We start from the raw sequence: 17,210 nt of genomic DNA on the forward strand, positions 1-17,210 counted from the left end.
TATGTGGTATATACTGAAACTGTATATATTTGCTTAGCGGTTTTGGAAAATGACTAAGTTCCACTTTGTCGTCTTTTGATGTTTGATGACAACATCGCATGTTGTTTACTTGATGTGCTTACGCGCCGATAGCTAAGTTAACAACACAGAGATATTTGAAGCAGTTTTACTCACCGCCTGCGGTTCCAACACACGATCGTGACCCTTTTTCGTTGGGACTGCATTATCCTTAAGAAATAAACGATGTGCAAATCCGGCGTCAAACTGTACCTTGTTTGTAAAACAAGCATCTTCGAAATGCAGGGAACAAACACAAACACTTGCACAACTCCGTTGATGCTTTGTAAAAATAAACTCCATCCACTGGTCCCTTGATGCTGTTTCTCTCTTGGTGATCTGTGCAGGGTTGTCTTGCCCTGGCAACCAAAAACACACTCCTTTTGTGACATTTCGCGACGCTCTCGCTCTGATCAGTGAAGTCTGTTGTGCTCTCAGTGCTGTGCTATACGTTAACGCGCGCTCTTCCGGCAGACGTGCCCTCAGGACCCATATAAGGAAATTCTGCTCCATCTAACGTCACACAGAGCCATACTCGAAAGAAACTTGTGACAAACCGGAAGGAGTATTTTTGGAACAGAAATACTCCTTCGAACGTACAACTTAATTTTTTTAACTTTGTCCATGTTTAGCATGGGAATCCAACTCTTTAACAGTGTAAAAAACTCAGTATGCATGAAATAGCATTTCACCCCCCCTTTAATGACAGACAAGTTTCACCTCTGCCTTACTCGATTACGGAGCTGCAGGCAATTTCATTTCTGAAGAGTTAGCTCAGAGGTGTAACATTCAACTCATTCCATGCTCTACCTCTCTCTCAGTGGAAACAATAGATGGTCGACCACTGGGTTCAGGATCCATCACTCACCTCACCCGCAAAGTCGTAATGGCGGCTTGCTTACTGCACAAGGAGAGGATCCAATTCTACATCCTCCCCACATCTCATACACCCGTTATTCTTGGATTACCCTGGCTACGTCTTCATAACCCCCAAATCTCATGGAGAGAGGGTCAAGTGGTGAGGTGGAGCAATTACTGTCAACAGAACTGTCTTTCCCTGGTCAAACCTATTCCTGTTTGTTCCGTGTCACTTACTTCCGTTCAAGAACCCATTCCCGATCTGCCAGAGGAATACGCAGATCTTCTGGAGGCCTTCAGTAAGAGACAAGCCAACACCTTACCTCCGGGTTCTTCTTCATCAAAAAGAAGGATGGTGGCCTCCGTCCCTGCATCGATTATCGCGGACTAAATGAAATGACAGTAAAGTTCAGATACCCACTCCCCTTGGTTCCTTCAGCCCTCGAGCAACTTCGTACCGCCCAATACTACACCAAACTGGACGTGAGATGCGCCTACAACCTCATCCGCATTAGGGAGGGAGACGAATGGAAGACAGCCTTCTCCACCACCACTAGACACTATGAATATCTGGTGATGCCGTTCGGACTAGCCAATAGTCCATCTGTGTATCAATCATTTATTAACGAGGTTTTCAGAGACATGTTGAACATATCTGTGATTGTGTACATCGATGATATCCTGATTTACTCTAACACCCTTCCTGAACACGTCCAACACGTTCGAGCAGTTCTCCAACGCCTCATACAATATCAGTTATACGCCAAGGCTGAGAAGTGCGAGTTCCACACAACTTCCACCACTTTCCTAGGGTACATAATCAGTCCCGGAGGGGTAGCCATGGACGAAAAGAAGGTTAACGCCATGCTCAACTGGCCTGAACCCCTCAACCCTTAAGGAATTGCAATGATTTCTGGGATTCGCAAACTTTTATAGAAGACTCATTAGGAACTTCAGCACTGTTGTCGCTCCGCTCACCTCACTGGTCAAAAAGGGAACTCATCGACTCCAACGGTCAGATTCCACTCACCAAGCTTTCCAAACCCTGAAACAACGATTCAGTAATGCGCCCATCCTCTGTCACCCTGACCCCTCATTGCCCTTCATTGTCGAGGTGGACGCATCCAACACAGGCATTGGAGCTATCCTGTCACAATGCCCAGATCCTGCCACTAAACTTCATCCATGTGCTTTCTATTCTAGGAAACTCAACTTAGTAGAGCGCAACTACAGTTTTGGGGATCAGGAACTCCTTGCCGTGAAGGCCGCCTTTGAGGAGTGCAGGCACTGGCTAGAGGGAGCCACACACCCGTTCACAGTACTAACAGATCACAAGAACCTGGAATTCTTACGCACCGCCAAACGCCTTAATCCACAACAAGCCAGATGGTCCTTGTTCTTCACACGATTCGACTTCTCGGTAACCTACCGACCCGGCTCCAAGAACACTAAAGCAGATGCCCTGTCACATCAATTTGAGGAGGAGAACATTCCATCTGTTACAGAACCCATACTACCGTTCCAGGTGGTGGTTGCTCCCATTCAATGGGATATCATGACTCTACTTCAACAACACAGGGAGCAAAAGGAGAACCCAGTAGCCTGTCCAGCCGACAAAATCTTCATTCCTGAGAATCTTCGTGACCAGGTCATTAGTCAAGTCCACTGCCATCCATCATCTGGTCAACCAGGTATCACTTGCCACCATCAACCAGTTGGAGAACCTCTCTCCACAAGGACACAACAAATTACATCTAGCAATGCAATAACTGTAATATTAATAAGGCATCCAAACAATCTCCCGCCGGTCTCCTACAACCATTACCCATTCCTCAATGACCCTGGTCACACATTGCCATTGACTTTGTTACGGATCTTCCCAGTTCACAGGGTTACACCACCATACTCACCATCGTAGACCGGTTCTCCAAGGCTTGCAGATTCATCCCTTTACCCAAACTACCTACCGCTCTCCAGACGGCAGAACACCTATGCAACTGGGTCTTCAGACTATACGGCCTACCCAAGGACATTGTGTCAGACCGAGGACTGCAATTCACCTCTCAATTATGGTCAGCCTCACCTCTGGGTATCACTCTCAAGCAAACGGACAGGTGGAGAGGCTCAACCAAGAGCTAAACTGCTTCCTCAGAGCCTATTGTAACCAGAAGCAGGAGGACTGGGTGAGATGTCTCCTATGGGCCGAATACGCACAAAACTCCCTTATTAAGCCATCTACGGGTCTGACCCCCTTTAAATGTGTGCTGGGATTCCAACCACCAATGTTCCCATGGTCAGGATTTCAAATCATTAGACAGATAACTCCAATTTCATTCCGGTTGGCACTGCCTAACACGTATCGTATCTCTCCTACTTTTCATGTACGAGGGAGAGGGGAGGGCCCATGCACAGGCCCCTCAACCCATCATCATAGAGGGTGAGGAGGCTTACCAAGTTCAGGATTTGCTTGATTCTAGACGTCGGTGTAGAATCCTACAGTATCTGGTCGACTGGGAGGGGTACGGTCCAGAGGAACGCTCGTGGGTAAACTCGGAGGACATCCTAGACCCCAATCTTGTCAATGAGTTTCAGCGTCTACATCCTGGTAAACCGGCCCCTCGACCCCGTGGTAGACCCCGACGTTGTATGCCTCCTCGCGCCAGGTGTTGCTCGCACGGAGGCGAACCCCGTGATTCCCTCTGTTGGCCAGCGGAGGGCACCCTAACCTGAATACTGACACACACACACATCCATTCATTCACTTACACTGACGACACTACACTTCCCATAAGCCCAGTCCTTGGACTCTGATCACCTGCACAGGTGATTGTCATCAAGACTGTGTATATAAGCTGGACTTCCACCACAGTTCAAACGCGAAGTCTTGATTTGCTGTGTCTGTCATTTCTGAGTGTTACTACCCGTGTTTGATTTCCTGTTACCGATCTTGCCTGTTGTCTCTAACGTACCTTTGCTGCCTGCCTACCGACCCCTTGCTTGTTATTAGTTTTGATTCTCTGTTTAGCCCACGCTGTTGATATTGCTGGTTACGACCATTGCCTGTACGATTACGAGCCTTTATAATAAAGCCTGCATCATGGATACTATGTTGAGTTCTGGTTCATTACAGTTAGCTTGTGAGAGTGCAGTTATAAAAATATATCACACTCATTTATAAAACAGTGTGTAACATAAACTGTGGATAGAGATTGAACCCAGAAAGATCTTTTAACTGCCTAAAGGTTTGAGGATTGTTCCTCCCTTTTCAGTGTGGCTTCTCCTGTAATTGGGGGAAATTAAACCCCATTATGATCTTAATAAACACACTTGCGAAGTTCCTAAGGAATCGTCTCGACACATGCCCTGCTCTCAAACATCTACGATGACTCAACCAATTGCCCTTTCTTTCCAAATTCAAGCAAAAGGGCTTTGTTAGCACTAAAAGGCAAGTAAATATCCCCCACCAGAGGTATAAAGTACCAGTAATGGCCTACAATGAGATCTTGTGGCTTTTAATACAGTATGAGACTTTCATGGTCAACAAATGTGGTCTATCAGAAGCAAAGGGAAGATGAAAAGAAGTTGTGGTTTTTAATATGATAGAGGGTTGAGAGAGATGAGTGGAGTCTCATAGCTTGTGCGATGTAAAGTGAAATGTAATATTTCTGTCCTCCTTTAAATAATCTCAATCTCAACCATTTAAAATAATATGTAAAAAAATATATATTTACCAATACGCGTGTATAAAAGTAAATATAAATATAAATAAAATCGAACAGAAAACAATCCATCTTATCCTATCCTCTGTCACACTGCTGTTTTGTCTGCTGGGTGCCACTGTATGCCCTCTTTGAAGGATAATTCATTTTGTGCCATGTGTGAGAGTGGATAATGTCAGTGCTAAAGATGTTCATGACTCTGGCATCTCTAATTTATGGGAAGCTGTGTTCACTTAAAGACGCTTCTCTGAAAGCTTTCCAGTTGGAGATGACGCGACGACGTAATTGACCACAAACATAATGGGCTCACTTTAGTGATTAGGAAATGCGATCTTCACTTTAAGCGTACACAATTTGCAAATGACTCCAGAAATGTTCTAGTAGACCAGTGAATCAGTAAATTTGGAACGCAGTGTAATGGCAAACAGCTCACGTGGTTTAAATAATGAGGTTGTAATTTTGTATTTGTGCGACTTGAACGAGTGTTAAACACTACACATATATTTCTATGGGACCCAAAAACATCTGAACAAAATGGGACTGTTATGTGCTTATTGAGTTGCTGTTAGTCAGTGTTTTATGTGTTTGTTCAGTAACTGATTGCCGTTCTCAAATTTGGACAGTGCATTTCATTTCAAGCATTTTGCCTTTAAAATGCTTAAAATGAAATGCACTGTTAAAAGTAATAACCTCCAACTGTTACCTTAATGCAATATTTTTACCTGGTTTAATGTCAGGGTTTTGCGAGCACAGAAGTAGATGAAGTGGGGATCTAAAATGCAACATATTGCCTTTTTTTTTTTTTACTCAAGAAAATATCAGACAAAAGAGAACTGAAATATAGGGCTATAAATACACATAATAATGAGAACTATAACAAACAGGTGTGCACAAGGAGTAGGACACCATGGTGGAGCAAGCAGAATGGAGATATTGAAAAAATGAGGTGGACCCGGATAAAATGGAGACCAGAGTGAAGCCAAAAGATGGGAGGAACAAGATGGACCTGGAAGATTTGTTGCATTCGGAAGCCAGGACCAGTGGGAATGAGGACCAAGGCAGAGCCAGAGGGATGGAGGACCCATGTGGAGCTGAAGGATTGGCGAAAGTCATTGACTTTCACAAATCATCTGTTATAATTACACATAGTAATGTGTTTATATTAATAAAAGGTTTGGTTTGTAAAAAAAAAAAAAAAGAGAGAGAGAGAGAGAAACAGATTAGCAAATGAGCGGGCTATTAGGGAAATGGATAGTCAAGGCCCCTGGGGGCCACAGAGGAAAGGCAAGAACACGAAAAGGGGAGGGAAAATGTGGTCAAGTTTTTATTCTAGTTCTTTCACTCAGCAGATGCACAATAGTGAGGAACACTGGTTTATCCTGCAGCGGATCTCAGCTCAAAGCCTCTTCGATTTGCACTTCTACACAACACACTTCTACTATGGCTCACAGAGTCCCACACTTCATCGCTAACTTCTTCGTCTATGAAACCGCCAAATCTGTTGTGGTGAAGAGCTGGTCTGTAGGAATCATCAACCGAGTCGTCCAGCTGTTAATTATTCTGTATTTCATCTGGTAAGCTTTGATTATTTCCTCGTTGCTAATATAAATTTAAACTTGTTTTAAATATTATAGTTGCAGTGAATAAATGAAGTGAAGGGCTGTTTGACATTGAAGAGCAAAAGATGTAGTTCAACTTTGATTATGGTGAATGTAAATGTTTTAAATAATGAGCTGGAACTTACAAATTAATAGAACGGATGAAATGTGTTTATATTGAGTTGCAAATGGGTGTATGTGCACCAGAATTAACAAAATATGAAGAAAAATGTATGTACATTATACATTTTATCACCGATATGTGTCACGTTGGATAAAACCATCTGCTAAATGAATGTGTTCATGCATGACAATCATGATGTAATAGAATTATCTATCTATATGAAAAAATATAAATATATGAATAAAGTACATCTTGTAATTGATATTAGCCTGCTCATTATTCATGAAGATTATCTTTTTAGCCAAACAAATAATCATAAAAGTATTTTCTTCTTCTTTTTTTATTAATGACCATAATAATGAACATGCTTGATGGCTTTTGTTGGTGTTATGTGTGCATGTTTGTATTTCCAGCTGGGTGTTTATGCATGAAAAAGGATATCAGCAGCGGGATACGGGAATCGAATCTGCGGTCATGTCCAAAGTGAAAGGCTTGGGCAGATTTAACAACCGTGTGATGGACGTAGCAGACTATGTAGCTCCCTCACAGGTCAGCAAATGTACTTTTCTCAATGCTGAATTATGAAACCATTCGCCCTGCCTCTCTGTAAAGTCTTGGTCTTGGGAGGTGAACATTTCTGCACATTATTTTAGGGTGGTTCTTCGTTCTCTGTCATCACCAGCATGGTCATCACAGCCAACCAGAAGCAAGGACGATGCCCTGAGGTGACATAAACCACGGCTGACTTGATATGCTCTCTTATGTATTTTAACACAAGCACTCACTCTCTACTCTTCTCTCGTTTGTCAGACTGATCATAAGTTTAAATGCACTACTGATGATGACTGCATGAAAAAACTGGGCTCAAATTTAGGAAATGGTGAGTTCATTGTCTTCTAGTCTTCAGAGGCTGACATCACTATCAAATCTACTAATGCTTATTAAAATGCTAAAGATGCTTCTCTCCTTTATTACAGGTATTATAACAGGCCTATGCTTGAACAATAATAATGAGACAAAGGGATGGTGTGAAATTGAAGGCTGGTGTCCTGCAGAAGATGACAACGTTTCAGAGTAAGATGTTTTTTTTGGACTTGTAATTCAGAAATTGTACACAATTTGGAGTTATCTTTTAAACCAAAATAAACTGGATTAAGCATGTTTTAATGCTAGATGCATTCATTCATCTGCTCACTCTTAGAAAGCCAATGAAAGAGGTGGAGAACTTCACCATCTTCATCAAGAACAGCATTCGCTTCCCTCTGTTTAATGTCACTCGGTGAGTTTCATCTGTACTAGAATCAAAAACCTTACTGTTGTGAGAAGCCATTCTCTTATTCATTTATTTTTTTTCTAAATTTCATCTAATCAATGGACAAGCCCCCTGAATTGTAGTAATATATTCTCCCTTTGAAACAAAGGAAATTCAAATACCCAGAATAATAAAAACTAAAATATTATTATTATTATTATTATTATTTATAATATTGCTTCATACTAATGTACTGGTTCCCTCTCTTCCCTTCACAGAGGCAATTTCCCTTCAATCCTAAACAAGTCTTACATTCAGAGCTGTCATTATGACTCGGTGGACAATCCGTTCTGTCCGATTTTTAAAGTGGGAGACATCCTGAGACAAATCAATCAAAGTGTCGACAGCATTACTGACAAAGTAGGTCCATTCAGCTTTAACTCTCATCTGATCACTCATTAGATTTGCAGTTTAACAAAGACATCCATTTCATTATTTTTGATAAACAATCAACCATTCATTTAATCGACGGCCAAAGTTAAAATGTCTTCTCGTGATTGGCATGGTGTCGCACAACAACAGTCTGTTCTGTAACCAAAAAGTAGTTATCGCAGAGCCATCAAGATCAGCTTAAAGGGTTAGTTCACCCAAATAGCAAATTTATGTAATTAATATCTCACCCTCATGTCGTTCCAAACCAATAAGACCTCGGTTTATCTTCAGAACACAGTTTAAGATATTTTAGATTTAGTCCGAGAGCTCTCAGTCCCTCCATTGAAGCTGTGTGTACGGTCTACTGTCCATGTCCAGAAAGGTAAGAATAACATCATCAAAGTAGTCCATGTGACATCAGAGGATCAGTTAGAATTTTTTGATGCATCGAAAATACATTTTGGTCCAAAAATAGCAAAAACTATGACTTTATTCAGCATTGTCTTCTCTTCCGTGTCTGTTGTTTAGACAGCTCTAAACAAAGCAGTTTAGTGATATCCGGTTCGCGAACGAATCATTTGATGTAACCAGATCTTTTTGAACCAATTCACCAAATCGAACTGAATCGTTTTAAACGGTTCGCGTCTCCTATAAGCATTAATCCACAAATGACTTAAGCTGTTAACTTTTTAATGTGGCTGACACTGCCTCTGAGTTCAAACAAACAAATATATTGGAGTAATTAATGTACTCAAACAGTACACTGGCTGAACTGCTGTGAAGAGAGAGCTGAAGATGAACACCGAGCCGAGCCAGATAACGAACAACAGACTGACTCGTTCTCGAGGCAAGAACCGTTTCTGTCAGACGCGTCCAATTCGAGAGCCGAGGAGCTGATGATACTGCGCATGTGTGATTCAGCGTGAAGCAGACCAAACTGATTCTTTTGGTGATTGATTCTGAACTGATTCTTTGCAAATGTTATGAGCGCGGGTAAACTGAAGGTTTGACGCCAATGACGCCATTACTTCGAGCGCAAAAGAACCGGTGAACCGTTTTCTTCAGCCGGTTTTTTGAATAAAACTGTCCGAAAGAACTACTGCTGATCTGAAAACCGATGCAACCGGTTCTTTACTCGAGAACAAGTCATTATCTGGCTCGGCTCGGTGTTCATCTTCAGCTCTCTCTTCACAGCAGTTCAGTCAGTGTACTGTTTGAGTACATTAATTACTCCGGGATATTGGTTTGTTTGAACTCAGAGGAAGTGTCAGCCACATTAAAAAAGTTAACAGCTTAAGTCATTTGTGGATTAATGCGTATAGGAGACACGAACCGTTTAAAACAATTCAGTTACATTTGGTGAACTGGTTCATAAAGATCTGTTTACATCGAATGATTCATTCGCGAACCGGATATCACAAACTACAGTGTTTTGAACTCGCTCACAACAGACACGGAAGAGAAGACAATGCTGAATAAAGTCTGGGTTTTTTTTGCTATTTTTGGACCAAAATGTATTTTCGATGCTTCAAAATATTCTAACTGACCCTCTGATGTCACATGGACTACTTTGATGATGTTTTTTTTACTTTTCTGGACATGGACAGTATACCGCACACACAGCTTCAATGGAGGGACTGAGAGCTCTCGGACTAAATCTAAAATATCTTAAACTGTGTTCCAAAGATAAACGGAGGTCTTACGGGTTTGGAACGACATGAGGGTGAATTATTAATTACATAAATTTGCTATTTGGGTGAACTAACCCTTTAACATAAGAAACCCCTAGACCAGGGCTTTTCAAATAGGGGTTTGTGAACCCCTGGAGGTTCATGGGAGAATTTCTCGATCGCCCCTTGGGGGAGGAAAGAAGAATGAAGCGGCTGAGAGAGCGGACAGAAGCCACAGAGAAAACATAATGAAAGAAAATAAAAGAAGCAGGCCGTTTAATATGATAAAGGGAACAACCTACAATACTGAGAAATGAAGAAGTGCATTAGCTGATGAGTGAATGATAGGCAAAAGCTTACAGCACCTGGTATTCCCAGGCGGTGTCCCATCCAAGTACTAACCAGGCCCGACCCTGCTTAGTTTCCGAGATCGGATGAGATCGGGCGTGTTCAGGGTGGTATGACCGTAAACGAAAACTACAGCCACAAATCAGCTATTTAAAGAAGATAAAGTACACGGAGAGGTCTGTATTCACACACGTCCCGGGCTGCAGCTACAAGACAAACAGCCTCCTTTAGCCCTCAAGTGCTCATGTCTTTTTTGTTTTCTAATGTCCATCAATGACATGACAGCAATTTTAGTCTTACACTGGAAGGTTAATAAGCCTTTCACGCAAAAATCATGTTTACGCTGCACGGCTCTGCTTTTGAAACTGTGTTTATTACTGATATACTGTTTTGCTTTGCTGAAAATCCTAATTTGGTGTTTCTGGTAAATATATATATATATATATATATATATATATATATAATAATGACCGACCTTTTAAATCATTTGTAAATCTCTCATTATGCTATATTGATCACTAAATCTTTGATTCAATATTTTTGCCATATTGTCTTCTTTATATTAGCACAGGTTTTGTGACACACACAATGACACTGTATATGGGGAGGTTTTACTTCTGGGACAGAATTGTCCCCAGACATGAGTTCAATCTGATTAAACCTCCATTTGAATGCCCAAGCATGTCTTCAAAGGTGAAAATGATACATATAGATATATATGATATGTATATATGAAGTTAACAATGTTGTTGTGTTGTTTGTTGTGTGTGTTTTTTGTGTGTCAGGGGGGAGAGATTGGAATTAACATCAACTGGAACTGTAATCTGGATTATAATGTGATGTACTGCAATCCCAATTACTTCTTCACACGCTTGGATGCTGCTTTTAAGAACAGCGTTGCCTCTAAAGGATATAACTTTAGGTAGCACATTAACACACATACTCATGCATCATTCTTCTTTTCTGCAACAGCATCTTCTTTTTCTCCTTTCCAGGTTTGCTAAATACTATCAGTCCGAAGATGGGACTGAGTATCGAACACTTCATAAAGCTAAAGCCATCCGCTTTGACATAATCGTGTCTGGCAATGTGGGTAGATTGTATAGCCCTAAATGTTTATAAAGCAGCTTATGTGACATATGGACTTGTGAGTGTCTCATTTTGCTTATTTATTCGCAGGCAGGCAAGTTTAGCACTGTGCCCTTTCTGATTAATTTGGTGGCAGCTTTCACTTCAGTGGGATTGGTAAGACAGTTGTGGCACACATTAATGCTGGCAAAACTGCTGGTTTTAGGCACATAATATCTGACTGATGTGATCTATATGTATATTTTTGCAGGCTACAGTGTTGTGTGACATCATCCTTCTCAACTTTCATAAAGGGGCGGACAAGTACAAAGCAAAGAAATTTGAAGAGGTGCCAGAGATTCCTGATGTAAGTATGTAGAGATAAGTAGAGCGATGTCTTATCTTTGTATCCTCTGACAGGTATCATGCGTTGTCTCCGAGTCAGCAAACAACAGACTCTATATGGGAAGCCAGATGTCAATCAAAACATTGGAGAAGCGCTCAAATGACTCCGGGACCTTTTCTTACGGACGGCAGGACCCGTCATTTCAATGAGACTTTTTAAAATAATATTCCTACTTCGAGATTTGTGCTTATTTGCACTTTCTTTAAGCAATAGCTTGTTTTAAATCTGTGAACCTAAGGCCGGATTTGTTCAAGAGTTTAAATCATAGAATTTTTTTTGTCAACCCCCGAACATGAGAAAACACACATCTATGCAAACACAATACCAGTCAAAGAATATTCGTATTTCCTGGATTTTAGAATAATAACCAAGTATTCGAAACTATGAAATAGCAGAAATGTAAGTATGAGAGTTACATAGTAACCAAAAACGTTAACCGATCAAAACATCTTATTTCTTAAGCTTTAAACTGATTTTCCATATATGCTGGATAGTGCTTTACATCTCATTTTCACAAGAAATTCACAATTTTTCACAATTTACTTTTTTTTTTTTGTCTACAAAATTTCATTTTAAATTGCTTCTTGTAAAAAGTGAGAGTTTTAATTAAACCTTTGACTGACAGTGTATACACAAACAGCAGGAGTAAATTAAATTACATATAGAAAGAACAGCAATTCATTCATTAAGTACTAGTTCATCTTTTGAGCATGTAAAATGAACGAAGAAAGAAAACAATGATATGGGAGGATATGGATATTTTATGTGTTTCATGTGAAAAATTTCTCTAAATCAGCTTGTTTTTCATTCTTTCGACTTTATTTACTTGAACTATGCCCTTGAGATTGTAAGTGATGTTATCTTGTAAAATAAATTGCACAACCTCTTTGCATTCTTATTACATTTTACTTCATTTTTATTTAAAACAACATTATAATAATTTAATGTAAGGGCATATCAAAATGATGCTGGCATATGGCAGTCTCATAAAAAAAAAAAAAAGTTTTTCAGAATGTAATAATGATCATTTTCTTTGTCGCTCTCGTCTCTGGAAGTACAGTGTCTGTTTGTGTGAGCTGCAGAATTTGAGAGGTGGAGGCAGATGTGAAGAGAGTTAAAATTTGTACTTTCCTCTTCTGGATTTTAAAGACGCAATCCACTTAGGGAAAGCAGGCCGGGGAGAACGTTTTTCTTCCCAGACGCTCTCATTTTTTTCATCAACATTATCATCGTCCAGATCTGGCAAATAGCTGGGTGATAAGATGATAACCTCCTCAGAGAACTGAACGCGCCGAGTATCTTCCATCCTCCTCTGGGAGAAGAGGAGAAACAATGACATGATGGATTATAATTGTGGATATTAATATGATTAAAATTGATTCACGAATGATAGAATGTGTTTACAATAGATACATCAACTGAACAGAATTGCCATTTGAAATGACCAGCTGTTGCAGGCCTGTTCATGCTGTTCAACAAGTTTCTTATTATTCTCATTAAGGTTGCATTTATTTGATATAGTAAAAACAATAACACTGTGAAATACTGTTACACTTTAAAAAAAAAAAAAAACTATTCTATTGGAAACAATATATTACCGGTAGTTGTTTACATTAAATGTAATTTATTCCTGTGATCAATGCTGAATTTTACGTATCATTACGTGTCACATGATCCTTCAGAAATCATACTAATGTGCTGATTTGCTGCTTAAGAAACGTTTCTTATTATTATTAGTGTTCTTATGTCACATTTTAATCACACAGTATGACCGGCATGCCCGAAAACAAATTTTTGTAGTGACACACACCATAATAACCTCATTCACATGTCAAGCTGAAAATGCAACACCACCCAACAATTAATTCAACAAAGGCACAAACCACAAGCATCTTAACATAGTAACACACGTTACCTCTGTAGTCCGTAGTAACAAACTCCCTTTATGTTCAAAGCCAAACCCTGATCTTAATATTGATAAGTCAGTTGATAAAACTGGTTTATCAGAAAGCACATAAAGCACATCCTACCTTTTTGACCGCAGTCTCCAAAGTGTCTTGAGAGATGGAGTTGAGGGAAGTTGCAGATGAAGGGTTTGAAGGCTGTGCAGCTGTGAAAGAGCTGCCTTGCTCCTCGTCCTCCACGTCTAGTGTTGTGTGTTCAAACGGTTCCCTCCTTTTTGTCCAGTGCTCTCTTTTTCGGCTCAGAGATCCATGGGATGTTATGGACAAACTTTTCATTGACTGAGGGAAAAGGAAAGGAAACAAGAAAGAACATTTGTAATACTAATAACACAAAAAAAGTATTTTTACTGCTTATAATGCTTATACTCTCACCTTAACATTTGAAGGGTCAAGGAGGGGTACAAAATCCTTCGTCCCACCTAGTGGCTGGTTACGACTGGGGCCGGACACTTGATTAGATGTCGGCTGTTGATCACTATGAGCAGTTGCCTTTGATTCATCCGGATCAAGCTGGGAAAACTGTGATTGTCCATTTGATTGCTCACTGTCATGAGATCTGTTGGGGTTCAGATTGGTGTTTTGTAACAGGTCAGAAGTTTGTAGTGGATTTGTGAGGAGATCAGTAACACTCATTTGGGACGCCTCCGTCTTTTTATCGGAGGTCATGTCTTGTGCAAAAATCTCTAGTGACAGTTGTGTCAAACCTAAATGAGAATCATTTGCGTCTTTATGAGTCCATTTACTTGGCAATTCTTCTTCGAGTGATTTTTTATTAGTGTGTGGTAACTCGTTTGATTGCTCCGGTTTGCCACAGTTAATTGAGAGAAACTGAGCCCACTCCGTCCCACTGAAGACCTCCATTAAATTAGAAGTAGTTCTAAATGAGAGCAGACTTACTGTACACTGACAAGAAGAATGAAAGATCATGTAAGCAGAATGCCAAATACGACCAATGAGAACCACCTGAACCAGTATGTGGCTTTGATAGTCACAAAAGATTGTTTTACTCTTTTAGCCCTGGGGGGGGGCACACATTCTTTCTCGATGAGACAGTTTCTCATGAAATAGAAAGTGATTAATGGATCACAAACGTGGAATGATAACTATGTCTGATGCATATTTCTAATGTCATTGGTTGATGTGTTTACCTGATGTAGCTTAGTGAACCGGGGCCATCTTCATCCATCTCTTCATGATTTATTTCTGTCATCTCAGTGAGTGCTGTAGGTGTGTCGTTCACATCGATGGGCACCAATAAAGAGGAGCAATTATTCTGAATATAAACATAAAGGACAATCACTTTTAAAACAATTCTAGATTTTACTTGTGCTTGCCCTTATGCTGAACTGTTTGAGTGAATGAATGCTGGCACATTTCTGTAAGGTTGCTAAAGCATTCATGGTGGTTTTAGCATTAATTGCTAGGGCATTGCTGGGTGGTTCCTAAGGCATTCTGGATGTTTTTAGCACAGTAGGTGTGTTCCATTTGAATGTAAGTGGACTTCAAAGTGGACTTAGAGTATTTTGTCATCTTAAGTGAGATTCCAGTCTGAAGGGAGCAAATGTGTTTAGTTTGAAGGCCATAGGGAATAAGCTTACATTTATATATCACTACACAGGAAGTGGAGAAGGAAATTTACCAACCAGCCATTGCACATCAGTCCACTGTGGCTCTGGCACTATTATTGAGTTTAATTAGTCTCAGGTGCAATTTGTAAGCGTGCACCAATGTGCCAAACAGATTTTGACCATTCGGTCATCCCATTAATAGTCTTGATAAATGAGGCTAATTTAATATTTTTGCAATGCTTGGCTCACTGTATTAATGTATTGTTAATGTAAGTAAGCACCACTAATAGACAAAGAACTTGTACCAAACTGGCTTGACTGACTCCAATACTCACTTGTACATCATTCTGCATTTGTCTTTCTCCATCCTCTCTTTGTCTGGTCAGTGTGTTTCTGTGTCTCTCTCTCCATCTCTCTTTCACATTCTGAGCCCACCTTTTAGCATCCCCCCACTTCTTTGTACTGGTCTTTGGCATATTTCCTGATTGCTCATGAAATCTGGTGCTTTCAATTCTCTCAGTCCCAGTACCCCAACTCCATGTGTCACTTTGACCTGTGACCTCTGGTTTTTCCAGCACTGGAGATGGTGCTGTTAGCATTGGAGCTAAAAGATCAGGAGGGTTTTGGAACGATTCTGTTTTGTATAATGGTGGCACATTCGAGCTGGTCTCCCCTTCTAAAGAAAAATGTTGCTTCTTCTCCGGCCCGGGCATCTGATCGTCTCCAACCCAGGAAGTGACATCACCCATCCTCTCTGATGTGAAGCGATTGTGTTCCCCCCAAATCAATGGTGGGCGTTTAGGTTTACCAGAGAATCCTGAGTTGTGCTTACTGATCCTTTTGACAGGTTGCTTGAGAACAGAAGTCAATGCATGAGAAGATTGTTGAGTCCATGGTTCCTCCCATTTATTCCAGACTGATGTGAATCCATCCTGCTCTTTACTGTTGGAAGAAAACCCAAACCGATAAGTTGTCTTAGATGAATCTTCCACTGGTTTAGCATTACATTCTCCAGACGGACCCCATGGTTGCATATCAATGACTGAACTTCTGTTGGTCTGAGAGTTCAGTCGTAACTTCTGAAGCATAGATTGCAGTAATGTATGAGAGTCTGAGACAGGGTTCAATCCTGCCATTGGGCTTTGTGGTACCACATGCGCACACATGACTAGAGACAACTCACAGATATTAGGTAAGTGTACGCATTCAAGCAGACTCGCTCTAGACACTCAACGTTCACCCATGATAGTTGGTAGAGCTGTACAGTTCCATAGATCCTTCACTTATGTCCTCATGTTAGTCCACACAAGTATTTATGTCCATCAGTCAATCAGATCCTGTTTTTCATCCATCATGTGTGCTCTCAAAACTGTTTGATCCTTTCCCAAGTGTTGCAGAAGGAAAGAGTGTCATAAAGAATAGTGCAAAAGCCAGAAAGAGGTGTGTCCTACACCCAGATGGACAGGTAAGACAAGTGTATCAGGATGAAACATTTTAGTATTTTTGTCACTCCCTCTGACCAGAGACACTGTGTCTTCTTGAGAACATTTTGACCTCTTAATATGAAGTCTGCTTCAGGAAGCTGAGTAATTTCATTTAATTGGTCACCCATTGCCAACGAACTGTAATTCTCAAATGCGAAATCACTTGTAGTAAGCTGCACCAATTAATTGTAGTAATGGTATTTAGGTGGATTACTCTAGATTTATTTTCATATTTATAGAAAGCAAAATAGAATGAAGTGCAGTTACATGAAATAATTATGGTAATCTGAAATCACACATCAGATTCATGATGTGAAATTATGTAACCTTGAGTTAGGCTAGATAAACAAGTGTTGCATAAAACAATTCAGATTCACATCAAACAATATCATGTTAACTTCCACTAAAGTACACACTATCAAAACAAAATGCAATTTTATGTACTATTCAAGATTGTAATTTGCCGTAAAAGACCCTTATTAGTCTAAGATATTTTTTGTTTTGAACGGGTGTTTATTTTATCGTGAGAATGCGCCTCGTTTAATGGTTTAACATAAGCAATATTAATCGTGAGATGGTGCTGCTTTTACAGGAACTGTATTATGATTTACATTGAGAGGCAGAACCTGTTGCTCATATTTAAACTCTTTATTTAGGCTTGC

General features: G+C 40.3%; 1 protein-coding gene and 1 non-coding gene across 2 annotated transcripts; both read right to left on the minus strand.

Moving 5' to 3' along the window:
• Positions 1-10,063: 10,063 nt before the first annotated feature.
• LOC128027808 (5S ribosomal RNA) lies at positions 10,064-10,182 on the minus strand. The gene has a single exon (XR_008186808.1). It is a non-coding gene; the product is annotated as a 5S ribosomal RNA (ribosomal RNA).
• A 2,359-nt stretch (positions 10,183-12,541) lies between these two features.
• LOC128026997 (uncharacterized) lies at positions 12,542-17,168 on the minus strand. The gene is made up of 5 exons (XM_052614318.1): positions 15,400-17,168; positions 14,645-14,769; positions 13,869-14,052; positions 13,563-13,775; positions 12,542-12,844 (listed from the first exon to the last, which is right to left on the minus strand). The coding sequence occupies exons 1-5, from the start codon at positions 16,228-16,230 to the stop codon at positions 12,647-12,649; spliced, it is 1,551 nt and encodes a 516-aa protein (XP_052470278.1). The 5' UTR covers positions 16,231-17,168; the 3' UTR covers positions 12,542-12,646.
• Positions 17,169-17,210: the final 42 nt, after the last annotated feature.

The sequence above is a fragment of the Carassius gibelio genome, chromosome A14 (genome assembly GCF_023724105.1).
Source record: "Carassius gibelio isolate Cgi1373 ecotype wild population from Czech Republic chromosome A14, carGib1.2-hapl.c, whole genome shotgun sequence".
NCBI classification, from domain to species: domain Eukaryota; kingdom Metazoa; phylum Chordata; class Actinopteri; order Cypriniformes; family Cyprinidae; genus Carassius; species Carassius gibelio.

What these genes read in the sequence shown, in the direction of transcription:
- LOC128026997 (XM_052614318.1), bottom strand. Translation starts at nt 16,230, where the DNA reads ATGTGTGCGCATGTGGTACCACAAAGCCCAATGGCAGGATTGAACCCT. An exon ending in AAATGCAGAATGATGTACAA is followed by an intron (nt 14,770 to 15,399) that starts GTGAGTATTGGA and finishes GTTTATATTCAG; the next exon opens with AATAATTGCTCCTCTTTATT. An exon ending in GGTTCACTAAGCTACATCAG is followed by an intron (nt 14,053 to 14,644) that starts GTAAACACATCA and finishes GAACCCCAACAG; the next exon opens with ATCTCATGACAGTGAGCAAT.